Source organism: Trichosurus vulpecula, chromosome 4, assembly GCF_011100635.1.
Source record: "Trichosurus vulpecula isolate mTriVul1 chromosome 4, mTriVul1.pri, whole genome shotgun sequence".
NCBI classification, from domain to species: Eukaryota; Metazoa; Chordata; class Mammalia; order Diprotodontia; family Phalangeridae; genus Trichosurus; species Trichosurus vulpecula.
This window is the reverse complement of record NC_050576.1, coordinates 68,544,300-68,564,260: the sequence shown is the minus strand read 5'-3', so window position 1 is coordinate 68,564,260 and position 19,961 is coordinate 68,544,300. Positions and strand designations below refer to the sequence as shown.

General features: G+C 41.0%; 1 protein-coding gene across 3 annotated transcripts in view; it reads right to left on the bottom strand.

Moving 5' to 3' along the window:
- RABGAP1L (RAB GTPase activating protein 1 like) overlaps positions 1 to 19,961 on the bottom strand; it is a 680,962-nt gene that overhangs the window by 132,658 nt on the left and 528,343 nt on the right. For all 3 annotated transcript variants that reach the window (XM_036756235.1, XM_036756234.1, XM_036756236.1), the window contains one exon: positions 18,639 to 18,767. In XM_036756235.1, coding sequence (XP_036612130.1) covers positions 18,639 to 18,767 — 129 coding nt within the window. The remainder of the gene's footprint in view (positions 1 to 18,638; positions 18,768 to 19,961) is intronic.

The following is a 19,961-nucleotide window of genomic DNA, read 5'->3' as shown; positions in this document are numbered from 1 at the left end:
AGAATCTTGTTAGAGAATTGGGGAGAGGGGTGGTGGAATGAAAGTAAGACCACAGAATCAGAATCTCAGAATTAGAAGGGACCTCATCAATCACCTAGTCTAGTGGTCTTCAAACTCTTTTGATCATACATCATTATCAAAAAAAACAACACCCCCCCACCAACTATAAGAACAACATTGAGCATGCACTCTAATATGTTTATTTATGCTAATATGTTTGTAAATTGATTGATCAAATGGTTGCTTTGAATAGGCCACTGACCTTGAAGTAAGGAAGTCAGCTGTTCAAATCTGGCCACATTTATTAGCTGTGCGACTCTGGGCAAGAATGATTGGTGGTCGGGTTTTGTTTTGTTTTTTTTGCCAAATTTACGAAATAATTCATTATCAATGCCATAATCATAGATACAGTTTTCTGAGTTTTATAAGCCTATATTATTAAAACTAAAGAACAATATAGAGTAGTAAGTACACATGTAAAGAACACTAAATAAAAAGAACTGCCTGGGAGGAGGGGAAAAAAAAAAACCTCTTTGTAACTCAAGTTTCCTCATCTCTAAAATGATGGGACTGGACTGGACGGCCTCTAAAGTTCCTCCCACCTCTACATCTAATCTATGATCCCTTGCAATCAGGCCCTTAGAGGCCAGGGACATCTGCTTTGGAGACCACTGATCTAGTCCATCTCAAGGTTGTAAGAAATTAAGAAGTAAGCAGGGGTAAGGAAGTGCAGGAAGCATGACAAGACATTCTAGCAAAGTGACATTAAAAGGAAGGAAAAAGAAGGTTGAAGTTTCCCTATTTACTGGCTTCTTTTGTGCTGCCAGACACGTGTCTCCCTTACTTCAGAAATTCTCACTTGATCCTGCCATGCCCATTCCTTCCCTTATGGGATGAACCTGAAAAAGTCATATATGCTCAGTGCCTCTACATCCTTTCTTCACATTCTTTTCTGGCGTTATGGATCGTTCATTAATTTATGAAATCATGAAATGGGGCAGCACACCCGGTTCTTTGGGAACTTACCAGAAAAGACCACTATGGCAGTGGAAAGTGAGGCTGCAATCACACCTTAATAGCTACAGAGGGTGTGGAGGCAAACAGGTACAAAGAGTACAATACACTTTGTGATTTCACAAAGTGGTGAAAAGGGAGCAGAGGCAGACAGCAGATGAGAGGATGGAATAGTGAAGGAAAGCAGCATGGGGAAAAGGATGGGGAGAGGCAAAGGCATAGAGTACCACTCCTGTGATCATGGACTAGGGTTGGGAGCACTTGGCAGCATGGACCCAAAAGAATAGGCAGAGGGCTGGGGGTGGGGGGAGGCAGGAGTTTGAGGTCTTATTTTTATAGAGTTTTGGGGGAACAGACTAACTCTTTTCTGTGCCATCTTGGGATTAGTTCATTAACATATCCATATTATCTCAAAGTCTTTTGGTGTTCTGCTGGTCTTACTGTGAATGTCTGGAACTTATCTGAGACTTACAGATTGTACGACCAAAAGGCCCTGACAGCAAGGCCTAGATGGCTTTCCCTGATTTAGCATATATTACCAGGATATGATTTTTGGTTAATATGTGATACAGTTTGCGAATTATGCTTCTCCAATCTTTGGGTTGGTCTGTATGTGACTTCTAGGTTCCCCTTTGCAATCTTACTTCCTGCTATTGCTACTTTATACTGGCTACTTATAAACTGGGGTGGTCAGGGGGACCAGAACAAAATACAATTTTAACACAATCTACCCCCTGGTCCCCTGACCATTACTTGTCTATGGATTCATTCAATTGAAAATGAAATTGAGATCGGCCTCTCCAAAGTTACCAGTGATCGCTTGATTGCCCAATCCAACAGCCTGTTCTTAGTCTGGATCATTCTTGATGTCTCTGCAGTATTTGACACCGATGATTACCTACTCCCCCTGGATATTCTTGCCCTTCTATGCTTTCTGCATCAACCCTGATCTGAGCCAACCACTTCCTGGATTCTGTCTGCCCAGCGAACCCTGTGTCAGACTTGATCATTCTAGAACATCCAGTTCTCTGGAGGCTTTCCTCAGACCTGTCTCTGTGTTCAACAACCAGATCCTGCCTCCTAACAAGACTCCCCCAGGCCATACCTTTGGCTGGTCCTTCCTGCTGTGAGATGGGCCCCCTGGTTCTCACTGGACACAACTTGTTACCACATTGGACCTCCAAAGAAGACCCTGAACAGTCTGTGTAGGGTGAGACCACCCGCCAGCAATTAATTTAAAAAATCAGAGGTCTCTCAAATTTACAAACAGAAAACCTTCTTTATTTTGATCCCACAGGAAAGGGCAGTCTCCGAACCAATAGACAATCATAGGCAGAGGCGGGGCCCAGGGCAGAACCCAGCCTTATATTCTAAGGTAAACAACACTCCCCCCACCCTCACCACTGGCCTTTTACTCTCACTGGTGGAGTCCAGGCTCAAAATTTCGTGGAAATCTACTACCCTAGGTACAATTTAGCCAACGCCAAACTCTTAAAGACACTTTTTCCTTATTTGGCAAGGAGGACACGGTTCAGGTGATTTTTGTAACTCGAAACTTAGGCTTAGCTGTCAACCAGAAGCCCTGAGCCATGCTGAAAGGTCCCCATCACCACTCATTCCATTCAACTCACAGAAAGGCCAAGATCCAGATTCCATGAGAGGGCTTCACCATCTCACTCAAGCCTAATTACTTTCCTCCCTCAGTGGATCTCTTTCCAGCTCCTGATACTCTCTTTGGATTTATTCCTCAACGACTGGCATACTCCCACTCCCTTATCCTTTCCCCATTCCAGTAACTGTGAACACTGGGCCACAAAAGTACAAACCTCATTCCACATCCCCGGTTTCCACACCCTCATTCCTATCTCCCTGAACTACACACTCCAAATGTCCCACTCCAGATCTACCCGCCCCTTCCCCTGGGTTCTTCAGAACGGCTATTTAGTAGGTAACAAACTTGCTGTCACCTTAAACATTTTACTTTCTCCATCTTCTGTCACTCACTGAGACCTGGCTCACTCCTGATCACTCTTTCCACTCCCTATCCACCCTTGCCAATACTGCTGCAGTGCTACTCGCAGCCCTGAACTCACTGGTTGAGGTGCGGGAGTTGGAATACTCTGTTTCCCACACCACCTCCAGATTCTTCCTGTAACATCATCACTCAGCAGCCTCTCTTCCATGGGGGCTGACACTATTCGAATTCATCATCCAAGGGAGATCCTGGTAGCTGTTATCTACCAACCCCAGGACACTCTCCTTCCTTCCCCAGTGACTTCAGTGCCTGACTCACCACCTTTCTTCCCCTATTCCTGTCTCCATACTTAAACATACACATACATTGATTTCCACTGCCTCAATCTACTCCATTCCCATGAACGACTCCTATGTTCTACCTCAGCTACAGACAGAAATGGTTACACCCTGGATTGTCACCACCACCAAGCGTTTTACTTCCACGTGGGCCTTCTTTTCTTTACCTTCATACTATGTCAATTTGGTGATCCCACAGCTCTAACTAGCTCAATTATTATCTCTATACAGATGGTACCAGATAAATACATCTCCAGTGTCTCTCCTGAGTTACAGACCTGCATCAACAACTGTCTTTTGAACATCTTGAACTGGATATCTGTAGCCAGAATGGCCTTTGTTTTCTTTGAATGACTCAGCTTACCTCATTGAGCCTCTGGACACTGTGGCAGTGTAGCCAGAATGGCCTTTGTTTTCTTTGAATGACTCAGCTTACCTCATTGAGCCTCTGGACACTGTGGCTTGCTCTTCCGGGGCAGGAAGCCCAAAGAGCATTCCAGGAAGCAGACAACTTCCTGTGTGATGAGTCATGGGGCTGGCTGAGGGGAGGTGTTAACGGCTATGCTAGGGGGAGGGGCCAAGTCAAGAACCAATCGGCCCTGGTCGTTCAGGCGGTGCTTGATGATGTCAAAAACTCTATAAGAGGGGAGAGGACAGCTTGAAGATCCTCTTTTCCTTTTCCGGTTGGAGCCAGCGACAGTTACAGCGACAGTTACAGCGACAATTACAGCGACAGTTACAGTTGCAGTCACAGCCACAGCCACAGACACAGCTGAAGCAGGAGCTGCCAGTAGCAGAGCTGACCTACGGGAGAAAGCTGAACAAAGACTTCAGGCCAGTGGGTAATCTTATTACCATAGAGGGGGAAACATGATTTTGCTTTACGCAATCATGCTTCTCTGTAGCCTCCTGGTTACTCTTTCAAGGCGTACTTATTGGGCCTGGAAGCTTTTGATCAATATATCAAAATGGGGTTGCTGGTTCATGGGTTGGTTACTGTGGAGCCTAAATAAATGTTTTGATTCTTCTGCCTTCTACTTTGAGAGTTTCTTATATCCGGCGGTTCCGAACGTTTCAGACATGTTTATGATCCTCTTTGAGATTATAAACTCTGCCCTCCTGATACATTTGGCGACCAGGATGGGATCGCTAGGTATAAGATCTCTATTTAGAAGCAGAACAATTCCAGAGGAAGAGATGAATATCCCAGGATGGGAGGATCCATTTTATTCCTCCCTAGCAAAAGAATTGGCTAAAAAAGCTGGACCCTGTGAAAACTGGGAACCAAGGCTACGGAGAGGAGATCCTAGGGATTTGGAAAAGTGTTTACGAGAAGTTGGGATTCAGTCAGGGGCATCACTATCTAGGCAAAGCTGGATAGTGTTATCAGCCTACCGGCTAGTATACGAAAGATTGAGATTAAGTGAAAGACATGGGGGCACTCCTACCCCACAGGAAGAAGGGGAATCTCAGATAGCAGGAGACCAAACTGACTCAAATGAGAACTTTTCTATTAATGTGGCTAAGAGCAACAGGAGACCAAAAAAGCCCAGAGTGCATTTCAACCCAGTCCAGAAAGAGCCTGACTGCCTGCTTCGTCCTAGCCATGGTGGCAGAGGAAGTGAGTGGGGAGAGAATGAGACAATGTTAGGGGCTGAGGCACAAAACACTACTGGGGTTCAGGATGTGCCTCACACAGAGCATAGGAGATGGTTAAATGATCAGACAAGGGCTCGACCCATACAAAGGAGGAAGACAGAAACCCGAGGTGAAGATTCAGTTACAAGGGAAATTCAGGAAGATTTCTCACCGCAAGAGGTCACAGATATTTTGAGTAGATTCAGCCAAAGAATAGGAGAACCATTGATATCTTGGATGGTAAGACTCAGTGATCAAGGGGCCAGTGGAATATCAGTAGATAGGACAGACTGCATGAGATTCATAGGTATCAGCCATGATCCTCTAGTTCAACAAGCTTTTAGGGAACATCATCAGCAAGGAGATGGTGATAGCAGGACTACTCTGTTGGCATTAGCCGCTGTGGGATGCAATAAGAGATATGCTACTGATTCTATGTGGCCCACTGAGCACAGACCCTGGTATTCACTTAGAGATTGTATCATGAGACTAAAGGAGGAGGTAATGAAGACTGCCATTATGATAGGAACTGCAGACAAATATTACAATGATCCAATGGAACTGCCTCATAGGAATTTAATAATTAGGACAGCTCCCCCTGCTTATAAACAACTAATTTTGAATTTATTACTTGGAGAAGTAGGGAGCCGTCTTACAACAGTGATAAATAAGATTTTACAGTTATATGACTTAGGTGACTGGGGAAGGGATAGATCTCCTCGAGAGAGAAGGGTGAATAACCAGCAAACTTGGCGCCAAAGGAGAGTAACAAGGAAAGAAATGTTTACTGCTTTATTGAGAGCAGGGGTAGGTTTTGAAATGATAGATGGAATTCCAACCAATGAATTATATAGAATGTACAGAGATAAAGGCCTTGATAACAGGAGAGATAGGGAAATAAGAACTGCTCCTGCAAATACTACAGATGTTGAACCTTCAAACCCAAGTGAATCATATGAAAGGGAATACTAGGGAACAGGCCGAGCCCCAGTCCAAATTAAGGAAATACACAGGCTGGATTGTAGACCTCACATTAACTTGACCATATATTGGAAAAATGGGTCAAGTACGGTAACTGAGGCATTAATAGATACTGGGGCCGAGGCCACCCTTATTTACGGAAATCCAGACAAGTTCAGCCATGGAACTCCTATTACCATTACAGGACTAGGAGGGACTGAAATATCAGCCAGGCAAGTTAAATTAATGATGAAAATTGGACAGTTGCCCAAGAAAGAATATAGTGTGGTTATTGTGCCTATTCCCGAATACATCATTGGAATAGACATATTGAAGGGTATGACCTTAAATTTACCCGAAGGGAAATACCAATTTGCTGTGAGGAAAATGGGCATTAATGCAGTCTTAGTGGGGAAAATCAAGATGGATCCAATCACTTTGCCCGAACCTTCTAAAATAATTACTTTGAGGCAATATCGTGTGCCAGGTGGGCAAGATGAAATTGCCAACACTATAAGAGAATGTGTTGAGGCAGGAGTGTTAGTCCCTACAACTACTCAATGGAACAACCCTGTCTGGCCAGTCCGAAAGTCAGATGGAACATGGAGGATGACAGTAGATTATAGACAGCTGAACAAAGTGACTCCTCCCTTGTATGCTGCTGTCCCAGACACGGTTACTTTAATAGAGAGAATACAAAAACGTGAAGGGACTTGGTATGCAGTTATTGATTTGGCCAATGCCTTCTTTACAATCCCAATAGACCCCAAGCAATGGAATCAGTTTGCTTTTACTTGGCAAGGCCGACAGTATACATTTACACGCCTGCCGCAAGGATATATTCATAGCCCAACTATTTGCCACAGGATTGTAGCTGAACATTTGGATGAATTAAAGTTACCTGGTGTACAGCTTATACATTACATAGATGACATCATGATACAGGGAAAGAATATAAAGGAGGTGGAGGAGAGTTTAGTATTATTAATTGACCATATGAAAAGCAAAGGATGGGAAATCAACCCCGCAAAGGTTCAAGGGCCAGCTCAAACTGTAAAATTCTTGGGGATACAGTGGAATAGAGGACTGCGAGAAATTCTCCCACAAGCTCGACAAAAAATCCAGGATTTTCCCACCCCTACCAATAAGAAAGAGGCCCAAAAGTTCATAGGGCTGTTTGGTTATTGGAGACACCACATCCCACATTTGGGACAGATTTTAAAACCCTTGTATAAAGTCACCAGAAAGAAATATGAATTTGACTGGGGACTTGAACAAAGTAGAGCTTTTGAGGAAGCAAAGGCTGCTATTCAATTAGCTCTAGACTTATGGCCTATGCAAAATGGGCCAGTGGAGTTACAAGTGACTGTACAAGATGACTATGCAAATTGGAGTCTGTGGCAAAAACAACAAAGCCGAAGTGTACCTTTAGGCTTTTGGTCAAGGAAACTGCCCTCATCTGGAGTGCAATATACACCTTTTGAGAAGCAGCTGTTAGCTGCATATTGGGCTTTAGTAGAAACTGAGCAACTAACTCTGGGTCATGAAGTGGTATTAAGGCCTGGAATTCCAATTATGACTTGGGTAATGAGTACCCCAGCTTCTCACAGAATTGGACATGCACAAGAGGCAAGCATAATCAAATGGAAGTGGTATATTCAGAATAGGTCCAGAGCAGGCAAAAATGGAGTTTCTGCTCTACATGAATCTGTGGCGAACATTGATACTGAGAGCAATGAAAAGCCCCTTGAATCTAAGCAACAGATGGTACCATCCTTAGTGAAATGGAATAATGGATATGACGGACTAAATGAAGAACAGAAGAAACATGCTTGGTTTACTGATGGGACAGCAAAATATTTAGGACAGAAGAGACATTGGAAAGCAGTAGCCTATAACCCCTGTACAAGGAGAACTCTGGAAAGTTCTGGGATAGGTGGAAGTAGCCAATATGCTGAACTGATGGCAGTGCATCAGGCCATCAGAGCAGAGAAAGGAGGACAGTGTCATATATTTACTGACTCGTGGGCGGTAGCTAATGGATTAGCTACGTGGATGCCTATATGGAGGAATCAGAATTGGGAGATTCATGGCAAACAAGTTTGGGGTAAAGAGTTATGGGAAAATATATGGGACATGTCTTTGGTTACAGATCTGTCAGTTTTTCATGTTGATGCTCATGCAACCCTGACCACACCAGAACGTGAGTACAATGCACATGCGGATCGACTAGCAAAGATTGCTACTGAATGTATTGTCCCTACTCCGACTCCAACTGATGACCCAGCCTTAGCAAGATGGGTCCACCAGACTGCTGGCCATTTAGGGGTCCAGGCCACCCATCGATGGGCACAGGATCGAGGTATCAGTATTTCTCATGCGTTGTTAAAACAAATAACAGAGGAGTGTTGTATATGCCAATTAGAAAAAGAACGAACTCTTCCTAGGATAGTTACTGGAGAAATAGCAAGGGGAAAAGTTCCAGCCCAAATTTGGCAGATAGATTATATTGGCCCACTACCCCAGGATAAAGGATGTAAATATGTATGTACGTGTGTTGACACCTATTCCGGTGTACTAGTGGCTTGTCCTTATAAAGACGCAACTCAGAAAAACACCTGTAAAACTCTAGATATTGTAAGTTTATATTATGGAACCCCAATGCAGATTCAAAGTGACAATGGGTCACATTTCAAGGGCAAAGAAGTGAAAAGATATTGTGTGTTGAATAATATAGAATGGATATATCATATTCCATATTACCCACAAGCATCTGGGCTAATTGAAAGAATGAATGGATTGTTGAAAGAACAGCTGAGAAAATTAAGCTCAAATAATTCATATCGACATTGGAAGGATAATTTGTCTATTGCCTTACGTAATTTGAATAATAGGCCCTTAGGGGGGAGTACACCTCTAGCCAGAATGATGACCCCAAATCTGCAGATCAGAGAACAGCAAACATGTGAGATCCAAAACATTGAATTTTGGACTGTGAGGGAAGATGTCCCACTACCAAGTCCAGGAACACCTGGTTCAGCAGGATATGATTTACATTGTATAGAGAATTTTAGGTTAAATAGGAAAGAGATAAGAAAAACCCCTACTGGAGTATGTATGAGAATCCCCAAGAATCATCTTGGACGGATATTACCTAAACCAGGATTAGCGGCTCAAGGAATACATGTATTGGCTGGAGTGATAGATTCTAATTATCAAAAAGAAATTGTTGTGACACTCCAGAATATGGGTAAAAAACCTGTACAATTTTGTAGAAATGATAGGATGGTTCAAGTCATTATTATCCCCTGTGAAAAAATACCCTTTGTGAAAACTGACCCTCCTCCCAAAATAACTACTAGAGGGGCAAAAGGGTCTTGCTCCATTAATAGAATAAAGTCAGGAGCTAAGGTATGGGTAAAACGGAAGCCAGATGATATTCCAAAGGCTGCAGAAGTTATAGCCCATGGGAAGGACAACACTGTAACAGTTGTCTATTCAGGGGAAAATAATTACCAAATCGTACCCCTGAACCATATATTTTACCGTGAATAGGTTATAATAATAGATTCACAGACTCCACACGTATGGCTGATGCTGGTAAATGCCATAAGCCACTCAGAGGAAAGGTAACTTTGTGTGATTAACGGATGAAAACTTGTACATTTGGGGAAAGGCTGGGAGGACAATCTTAGTCTATATCTAGGGTGGGATCCTCTTGGCTTCCTCATTATGTTCCTTTTGAAAAGAAACATTTCCCACCTGAGTTTGGCTCTGATGTTGGATCTTTGCATAACTGAAATCTCAACCAAACTTGAGATGATTTTATTTGAAGAATTATAGTCCATACTTGTCTATTCTTTTTGTCCTTTGTTTTGGCTAACCTTGTTGCTAGTTTTGTTTCCTTCAGGCTTAAGCACCTTGCACTTTCCGGTGACTGCCTAAGCATGTAGCATTCTTGGAATTCCTGCCAGCTCGTTAAAGAAATGACCTCTGGAATGGGACTTTTTGGGGGCAGGGCCATCTCTACATCCAATTTCAGCATGAAGAAGCTATGGAAAATGAGACCTTCACCCCTCACCCCAAGATTTTGAGCCCCAATCGTTCAAGGGGGGTGGAAATGATGATAGTGTTCTGTTTACTTATTTTGTGTTATCCTTGCTGTGTTGTTTTATTGTTATGATATTATTGATCCTATGTAATGGATACAAGGATTTAGGGGTGGACATTTGAATTATTAATAATTATTTTGGGGATGATTGATTGAAGAGATTATCTTGCTGGGACCTAGGGGTGGATCACATTTGAATCGTAAACCAATATTTAGGAATGTCACCAAATGATATGTTTTGCTTTACAATGAATGATATGTTTTAGTTTCCTTTGTAATTGGATCACAATGTATGTTCTAGGATACATGGCTGATTAGATTATGTATCCTATAACAAGGGGTGGAGTGTAGCCAGAATGGCCTTTGTTTTCTTTGAATGACTCAGCTTACCTCATTGAGCCTCTGGACACTGTGGCAGTGTAGCCAGAATGGCCTTTGTTTTCTTTGAATGACTCAGCTTACCTCATTGAGCCTCTGGACACTGTGGCTTGCTCTTCCGGGGCAGGAAGCCCAAAGAGCATTCCAGGAAGCAGACAACTTCCTGTGTGATGAGTCATGGGGCTGGCTGAGGGGAGGTGTTAACGGCTATGCTAGGGGGAGGGGCCAAGTCAAGAACCAATCGGCCCTGGTCGTTCAGGCGGTGCTTGATGATGTCAAAAACTCTATAAGAGGGGAGAGGACAGCTTGAAGATCCTCTTTTCCTTTTCCGGTTGGAGCCAGCGACAGTTACAGCGACAGTTACAGCGACAGTTACAGTTGCAGTCACAGCCACAGCCACAGACACAGCTGAAGCAGGAGCTGCCAGTAGCAGAGCTGACCTACGGGAGAAAGCTGAACAAAGACTTCAGGCCAGTGGGTAATCTTATTACCATAGAGGGGGAAACATGATTTTGCTTTACGCAATCATGCTTCTCTGTAGCCTCCTGGTTACTCTTTCAAGGCGTACTTATTGGGCCTGGAAGCTTTTGATCAATATATCAAAATGGGGTTGCTGGTTCATGGGTTGGTTACTGTGGAGCCTAAATAAATGTTTTGATTCTTCTGCCTTCTACTTTGAGAGTTTCTTATATCCGGCAGTTCCGAACGTTTCAGACATGTTTATGATCCTCTTTGAGATTATAAACTCTGCCCTCCTAATACAATATCCTGCAGGTATCCCACACTCAAAATACCCAAAACAGGTATCACTATCTTTCCCCTGAAACCATTCAACCCATCCGAATTTCCCTATTACTATAGAAGGCACCACCATCCTCCCAGGCACTCAAAACCAAAACCTTTGTGCCATCCCTGACACCTCAGTCTCACTAATTCCATATATCCAATCTGTCAGGCTGATTTTTTTTAAGCAGAGTTCTGACATGACTCTTCTTGTTCAATGAACTCCAATGGCTCCATCTTACATCGAGGAAAAAATAAAAATTCCTCTATTAAGCATCTAAAGCTCTTTATAGCCTTTGTCCTTCTGCTTTTTCCAGATTTCTGATACCCGCCCCCCCCCCCCAATTAATGAACTCTGAGCTAGCTATAATAAGCCTGCAAATAGCAGCTCCTTGAACATGACAATCCATCTCTCACCCATTTTTGGACCTTGCCAGTGGCTATTCTCCATTTCTGGAATTCTTTGCCCCAGCCCATCACGACCACCTCTTGGTTTCCATGGCTTTCTTCAAGACCCAGCTCAAAGGAGGTCATCAGCTAATTCCCTCCCATATATGTGAACATGTTTTTATGGACCTAGTTATCTGTCTCCATTATTAGAATGTATGCTCTTGGAAAGTAGGGTCTAGTTTTGTTTGTCTCTTTTTTGGCGGGGGCAGGGGGAGAGGGGATTCTCTGTAGCCCCAGAGCTTACCTTAAGTATCTAGCACATAGAAAGTATTTTAAAAAATGCTTGTCAATAGACTGACTGAAGAAGAATCTAGGTAAGTGAGGGTTATTACCTTCTATTGTTTTTATTTTAAGGTTTGGGAAACCTGAGAGTGAGTGTGTGTGTGTGTGTGTGTGTGTGTGTGACACATACTTATTAGTTATGTGTTGAAAGCGTGCAAGAGCTGAATTAATCCAAAGACAGTAATAACTATCCAAATGAAACAGGGTTTTGCTTTGCACCTGTGGCTCTGATATTTTTCCCTCACAAACATAAAATCGCTTTTCATACAAATTTATCTCCTTCACTTTTACATGGTGGATTGTGTTCATATAGAGTGGGGCACCACTTTTCCAAACTGGATGTGATCTTTCAGATGGAACAACAAACAACACAAAAAGAACTGAGAACGGCGGAAAAAAGCAATCCCAAAAGGCATCTCTATCTCCAGATAGGGAGATTAGGTCTGGGAGCAAGAAATTAATTTCCAGGACAGGGTGATACTGAAGAATCACAATCTAAGAGGCGTGGGTGGCAAGCCTCACTGGGGCAGCCCTGGCATGGCAAGTTAGAAGAAGTCTAGGAAAATGGTGGCTGGTAAAGCAAGCAACAAGGATTTGAGGAGAGACATCTGAGGGCAAGTGAAAATGGCACATGAGCAAGCCCGTGGTGTCACAAGAAAGCTAAATATAAGCTTTGGTATGAGGTCCAAAAAAAGAACTTTCCCACCTGAGAAATATGCCAGGAATAAAATAATCAATATCTAGTCTACCTATTTCAGTTAATGGGAAAACATCCCTAATAGAATAAACTGGATCACTTAAAAAGGTGAAGTAGTTATAATGACCCTAAGACAGCAGAAGACACTCATATTTAGAGTCGATCGGCAAAGTCTACCAAAGGTGAAGCACACACACAAGGGATGTCCCTAGCGCCCAGTTTTCTGAATAACTGGACAGGGCCGATGAAGTCTGGAAAGGCCTAGTGTCTTCCCTGTTTGTCTATACAATGGAAATTTCACTTTTCTCATAAGGAAAGGGAGGCATTTTCTGATCTCTCTGCTCAAAAAGAAGCCACAGTTCTCAAAAAGTACTGAGAATTAATGAATGCTGGCCGAGGCTTAGAAGGAGGCAATATAAATGTTCATATGTTCAGACCCACAGATCTGCTCTTTGCTCTCTTTCTTTGGCAATTGGCTAACAGTAGAACCTCCATGTTCTCCCTGTCTATGACTTCATAAACATTTCCATTCCAAAAGATTATGAAGCTTTGAACTAAAGGTTCCCAAATGTGGTTACAACCTTAAAAAGCAATAGTTTTTATTTATGGGGAAAATAACAAAAGATGTAGCTCATCAAAAACACAATCTTTTAAGTTCTGAAAACACAAGGACCAATTTAAGAGCCATGGACTTGAACAAAAGCTTTTGTGTGACCTCACTGCTAATTCCAAAGAAGCTTGTTTGGGAGAATACATTCTTGTTTCCACATTAACAATGACAAGCAATAAATGGCAGCTAACAAAAAGAAATTAATAGTAAAATAAATTGCGTTTCAGTCAAAATGTTCTCTATTTGCTGTTTTACCTGCAAATAAATACACCTTCATGTTTACAAATATAGACACAAAGAGCCTCATTGGGGCAATTATTGCCATTACTGTCAATTTCCAGATAATTTTTACTAAAGATGTGATTTGTGTAGAGGCAAGACTAAACCGTGCTGATCCATCCTCAGAAAAGATTCTTATCTAGGCCTTGGAGTCAAAAAGACCTAGGTCAAATACTTGTTCTGTGGCCATGGGCCAATAACCTTACTACAAGGCCCTGGGGCGGTCCCCAAGACCGTACTGAGAGAAAAGTTCCCAATTTCAATTGGTGGAGGAAGTTCTCATAATAGGATTCTCCTGTATCAGTGCAACATAATATACAATAATATAATATGCAATACAATCAATACAATATCAATACAGGTCTAGATGAGGATAAACTGTCATGTGGACAGTAAGAGAAACTAGGCAGTAACAACAAAGTTTGGGATTTTCTTTGGTAAGAGGCTCCCTTATGAATGCATCTTCAGAAGGAGAGGAACATGACACTATGCTGTCTTTCCCCACCCTGTTCTCTCTTCATTCCCACTACCTCCTCTGCCATCTTAGGACTTTCCTTAGGTAATTCAAGGCTACCTTTCAACCATTTTATCTTCATCATCAGGCTAAAGTGATTTTTGGGAAAGTAAAAAAGTAACAATATGTTTATAATCCCCCATCCCCCCAGCTTCACCCTAACTCTGGTTAAGAGTCTGTTACTACATTTTAAGGTATGGTGTAAACATCCAGAGGTCCTTCTTAGATATCATCTTCTTCCTAAGACTATGTGGTATAGTGGGAAGCATATTTGCTCTGGAGTCAGAGGGCCTGGGTTCAAGTCCCATCACAGGTGCTTATTTCCTATGTGACCCTGAGCAAGTTATAATCTCCCTGGTCTCTTTCCTCATTTGTAAAACATGGGTGATGGGTTAGATGGCCTCTGAAATCCTTTTCAGTTCCGGATGCAGGATCCCATAAACTGGCTATTCACTCTTCAAATTGGATGTCTTCTAAAGCTCCATCTTTCAATCAGCAGCAGTAATGAAAACAATAGCTATGTCTGTAAGATCTTCAATCGCTTGCCAAGAACTTCCTGACAATGCTTCCTGGGTTTCTGCACATTTGTCCCTGCATAAAGCATCAGAAGTAAGTACTAGTCTGTGTTCTGACAAGCCCTGGGAAACCCTCTATTATATCTTGTATGCACACTCCAGGAAGGCAGCAGATCTCTACTGCTCCTGTCAGGTCGACAAAAGGCTAGCCTTCTGAAGTGAATCAGAGACACACCTGCCACCCTCCCCTGCTGCTCCTCTTCTTCCTCTGACCAGTACTGTGCAATTTTTTCCCCCTGGTAACACACCTGTGGATTCACATCCTTGCAAATATTCAGTGGCTTTTCTTCCCTTCCCCCTTGGTTACATGTTCCACCTTCTAAATTCCTAATAAAACTAGAATTCTCCTCTGCCTCTTTACAAATGCCTTCTGTTAACACTAAACAATCTTTCAAACATGAAATCTTTAGGTGGAAATATTTTGTTTTTATACATTAATTACAGATTTTTCAAGACTTATTTTGCTCAGAAATGGGTTTACCAGGAGAAGAAAATATATTAGGTTTGATATTTGACAAGTTCTTATGTTGCAAAAATTACTGAAAGACTATGCTGAGATGTTTTTATTTTTATCAGCTTTTAATTGCTGTTATCACTGATACGACCTCTACCCAAGAGAAATTAACCCTTTGCAATATTTGCCCCCTAAATTTCAGACTTCTCTTTTGGAGAATGCCTATATGGGACTTCACTTAAATATAAAAAAGAATCTAAAATATTGGAAACAATACTTTCTAATTATTAAATACTTCTGTTATCTTTTCAAATTTCCATATAACATCAAATGTAGGAATAAAATTAATTTAAAAGACATTAAAATCATCTGTCATTTACATCATTAGCCCATAATATTTTGAAAAAAGCATTGTAGAACAGCATAATACTGAATAAAAATAAGCATGCACACAGTGGGACAATTAAGCCAATCAACAACTAAAAGAAGGGCTTATTTGATTTTACACAGGCACTTACAGGAACAAGGGCTTTTGTTATAAAAGTAACTGTGGAATCGTGACAAATCTGAGGCTGTCTTATTTATTAGGACAGCTTTAAGAGATGGAAAATAAGTACAAAATAGAGAGGACATTAATTCATTAATACAGAGAAGTCCTGGGTGAGGAAAGGACTTCTACCACTTCAAGTCAACACCTTTTCTGCAACTTTTAGGGAGCTGCCTTCAGCTCTGAAAGGTTAGTGACTTGCACAGGATTACAAAAATAGTATATATTAGAGGCAAGATTTGAACCCAGGTCTTTCTTCTGACTTTTGTTATGACAGGAGAAAGCATTTTAATAAAAAACTAACTTCTTGAGCAAGTCGCTTGAGCAAACCTCTGGGTGGAGGTTTTACAATCTCTAGTACGAGGGAATTAAATCAGGTGATCTCTAGGGTCATCTTTTATGGAAATTCTGAAATTAATCTTAAATGAGCTATTAATAAGGAGTTCAGCAATCAAAATATTTGCCTACTTGTGAGTATGACATCATTATTATTTTGAATCTCTAAGAACAATAGTTGACATTTCTATATCCCTTTAAGTTTTGCAATGTGCTTTTTACATATATGAACCCACTTCATTCTCACAAAAGTCCTAAGAAATAGGTTCTGGAGTTATGATCATCCTGAGGCTTGAAGAAACCAAGGTCAGAGCCAGGACTAGAACTCAGGTCTTTTGACTCTCTGACCATGGTTCTTTCCACTACAGCAGGCTGCCTGTCTACCCTACATCCCCTTCTGATAAAGCAAGCATCAGCTCTTTAAAACAGCTAGCACATAGCACTGTACTGGTGATTTTTGACTCTCCTCCTTACCTACGTACATGCTTCCATTATTAACTACAGTGCTTCTGCCTTTGATGTTTTCGCTAAGATACAGTAGCCAGATCTTACATAATCAAGGAAAACTCAGGAGATACGTATCCCTGATGAGGATATGACACTCACATTTTCCCTCCCTCAGGTTCCCCATCTGACCAATTTTTGTGGATATTACATGAAAAAAGAAGGATATAGCCTGTGGGAAGTACTCCAAATACCTTGGGGAAAAGTATAACCACAAAAATCATGTTTATGATTGGTTATAATTAAATAAATTACCTAGACTTCATATAACACATCTCCCGCGGGCATTTACTTTTCAAACCATATTTTAGGTCTTTTCAACAACATTTGCTATTTCTACTTCTTGTGAATCCTATTTTCTTCACTTGGCAACCACTGGCTACCTCTGCTCCCTGTAAAGACTCTTCAGTTCTACTGTGAAAAAGCAGTCCCCTGAAGCTCTGGAAATCTTGGATATACATTCCTGGTTTTTTGGTCTCTTTAATTCTTCATCACTTGATGGAAAAAATTCCTTTGAAAATATGCCTTTTAAAAATAGTAGCCCTTATTTTCCCACCATTTCACTTTTGAGATAAATGCTCTAATTTGTCCCAAAGGATATTCTTGATTATCCCTATATAGCTGAAATTACAGATGACCCAAAAAGCAACTGAGAGGCTTAAGGCAGGTATACACAGGTTGCAGTATTTTGCTAATGATAATCTGTGTGCAAAAAGTAATATAAAAAATGTTTCCCAGAAAATATATAATCAAAAAAGGAAAGTGGGTCTGTTCTGTAGAATGAATGAGTAGATAAGTGACAGACAGGTGCTTCAGTGGTACTCAGAGAATATCAAAAGACCTCCAGGCCTTTGGACAGCTGATGGGATGATCTGAACAAGAAGTTCTCAGGCTAAGATGATGACAATGGTTTGCCACCAGTACTACCTAAGACTTTAAAGTAAAAAGTGGTCGACTCAAATGAGCAATAAATTAATTGTGAGAAACATAGAATATTTCTTTAATTTGAGAGGAAATTAAGTAACTGACAAGAAAAAAATATTAGGGTATATGTGAGACACCATTGCACATATACAGGGAGACCTAAAAGTCCCACAGTCCTTACTTTCTAAGATTTCTGGGACATCCTTTATGTCTGTGCATCCATCCATCCATCCATCCATCCATGTGTGTATGCATATATACATATTCGCATACACATACATACACACACCCTAGGTGTGTATGTACACATGTATGTTTATATACATATATAAAACATCATCAAATCTCCTAAAGTTGGGTAGTAAAGTGAGAGTGAGATGATCTCTAAGGTCCCTTTAAGGACTAACATTTTATAATCTATTATAAAAAAAAATCTTATGGAATGTCTAAACGGGTAAATGAAGAACTCTGTCTAGTATTAGTTTAGGCACATCTTATGTAGAGGCAGAGGGATATGGCTGGGTGAGAGCTTGAGGTCTCATCATTTTAAAGTTCAAGGCATGAACACTGCTGTCCAGAGGAATTCATTCTCATCCTCACTGTCATTTAACACTCCAAATACCTAGATAGATAAATATGTGAAACCCATTCTAGCCCAGGTTTAAAATATTAGCATGTGTATGTTTTTAAATGTAGTCTGATTTCCCTAATCGATGTGCTTGCAATAATTTCAATGCATATGGGACAGATGGAGGCAGAGATCAGATAATTAGGTGCTCAAACCTTTTTAGATCTTCACAGAGAGTGAAGAACTGCATAGGCATGCTCTTTTTTGTTGCCTTGAACACCGTTAAGCCAGATGGTGAAAGCGGAACATCAAGTCTGCTGCTATGGAAACCACCATCACAGCAGCCCACTCAAGACCCTAACCTATTGGGCAAGCCTTTGATTTCCTATTGTCACTAGCTGGACCCGCTGTCCCTCACATAAAGCTACCACACAGCCACCAACATGATAGAAATATCTAAGAACCTAAATGTCCTTCACTCTAAAAAATGTAGAATTAGAGTGTAGAACAAAGCAGACCACTAGAAAACCAAGGCAAAATGTAACATGTTTCTTTTCACCAATCTAGTCAAAACCCAGCAATTCACAAAGGAACAATTTAATATCTCTCTTCATGTTCTCTTGCCATTCTTCAAATTCCACCTTTATTCAGTAAATAGATACTACATGTGAAAGTCAGTAAATGAAACTGAGGCAGCTTACCTTAATGTTACATGCTTGTTCCATCAATCTCCGGGCATTTTCTTCTGCCCTGTACCTCTTTGGAAGCTGGACTCTGAAAAACTTTAAAGCACCTTCGAAGTCAGCCTGCAGAAGGTCTTCCTTGGATGTCTGTAACATATTTCCAAGGGAAATCATGACATTTTTGTCTCTATTCATGATAACAATTATAAAGATGATATATTTTCCTGAACAATCAATGTTGCAAAGTTTATAAACCCATTCTTTGGACGGGGAAACACACCTGTCCTCTCTGCCATAAGCTAAAATTGATTGCATACACCCAGAAATCTCATTCGAAGAAGCAATCTGAGAAGGCTCTAACAAATTAACTTGCTTGTCCTATGGCAGATGAAAGTTAGGAAAGTTCATCTTCCAACAGCTTAGCCAGACACAAGTTCTGAGTAAGGAAAAAGCCTTGCAAAGAGGACTTTGGTATTTTAAGGCTAATTTGTAATTCTGGGTTTTTGTTTTTCTTTTCAGGGAACTCTTCTGAAGATGTGGGAAGATACAACCAGGGTGATCCCAGTCCTTCTGGAAGACCTCCACAAGAAGTTTAGAAAATTAAAAACAGAGTGAGGAGATTTAGAAAACTACCCAACTTGAAATCTCACTTAGCACACTACGAAAATGGTTGTGGAAGTAAACCAACGAGACTTAAACCTTACTGCTAAGTTAATTACAGAAAATTTACATCTAGAGAAAAAAACATGCTTATATATTTCAACATTGAAAATGCTTCTTTAAGACCACACATAAATAATTTTCATTTCAAATGATGTGAATATAAAATAAGGCTCAGATGGAGGATATATAAGCCCAAACAAAACATTCTTCAAAGCAGTCAATGGCTGTTATTAAAGAGAAAGAATGAGCAAAGAAATAAAAAGTCAAAACCATAGAGACTGGGAACCATAAAGCTACATGTTATGTTAAAATTTGTTGTCACTTAAATTCCATTATAAACACAGGTAAAATTTGCTATATACCTACATACATAAATACATACATAACATATATACACACACACATTCCTGCACTTGGTGGAGCATGACCGACATCCAGTAGCCTAGCATCCAGTAGCCCTGCTCCTACTGCTTTACCTGTGGTGAATTCCTCTGGATTCCTGCCCCTCCTCAACTTCCATTTCAATTTATATTAACATTAAACTGAAACAAATAAAAATTCAATTGCTATTAATGTTGGGCAGGATTTCATAATCCTTTAATCAGAGGACAGAGCCAATAATGGTGGTGGTCATAGAAAATTAAACGTTTAAGTGGCCATCTGATTTTGCATCATTTT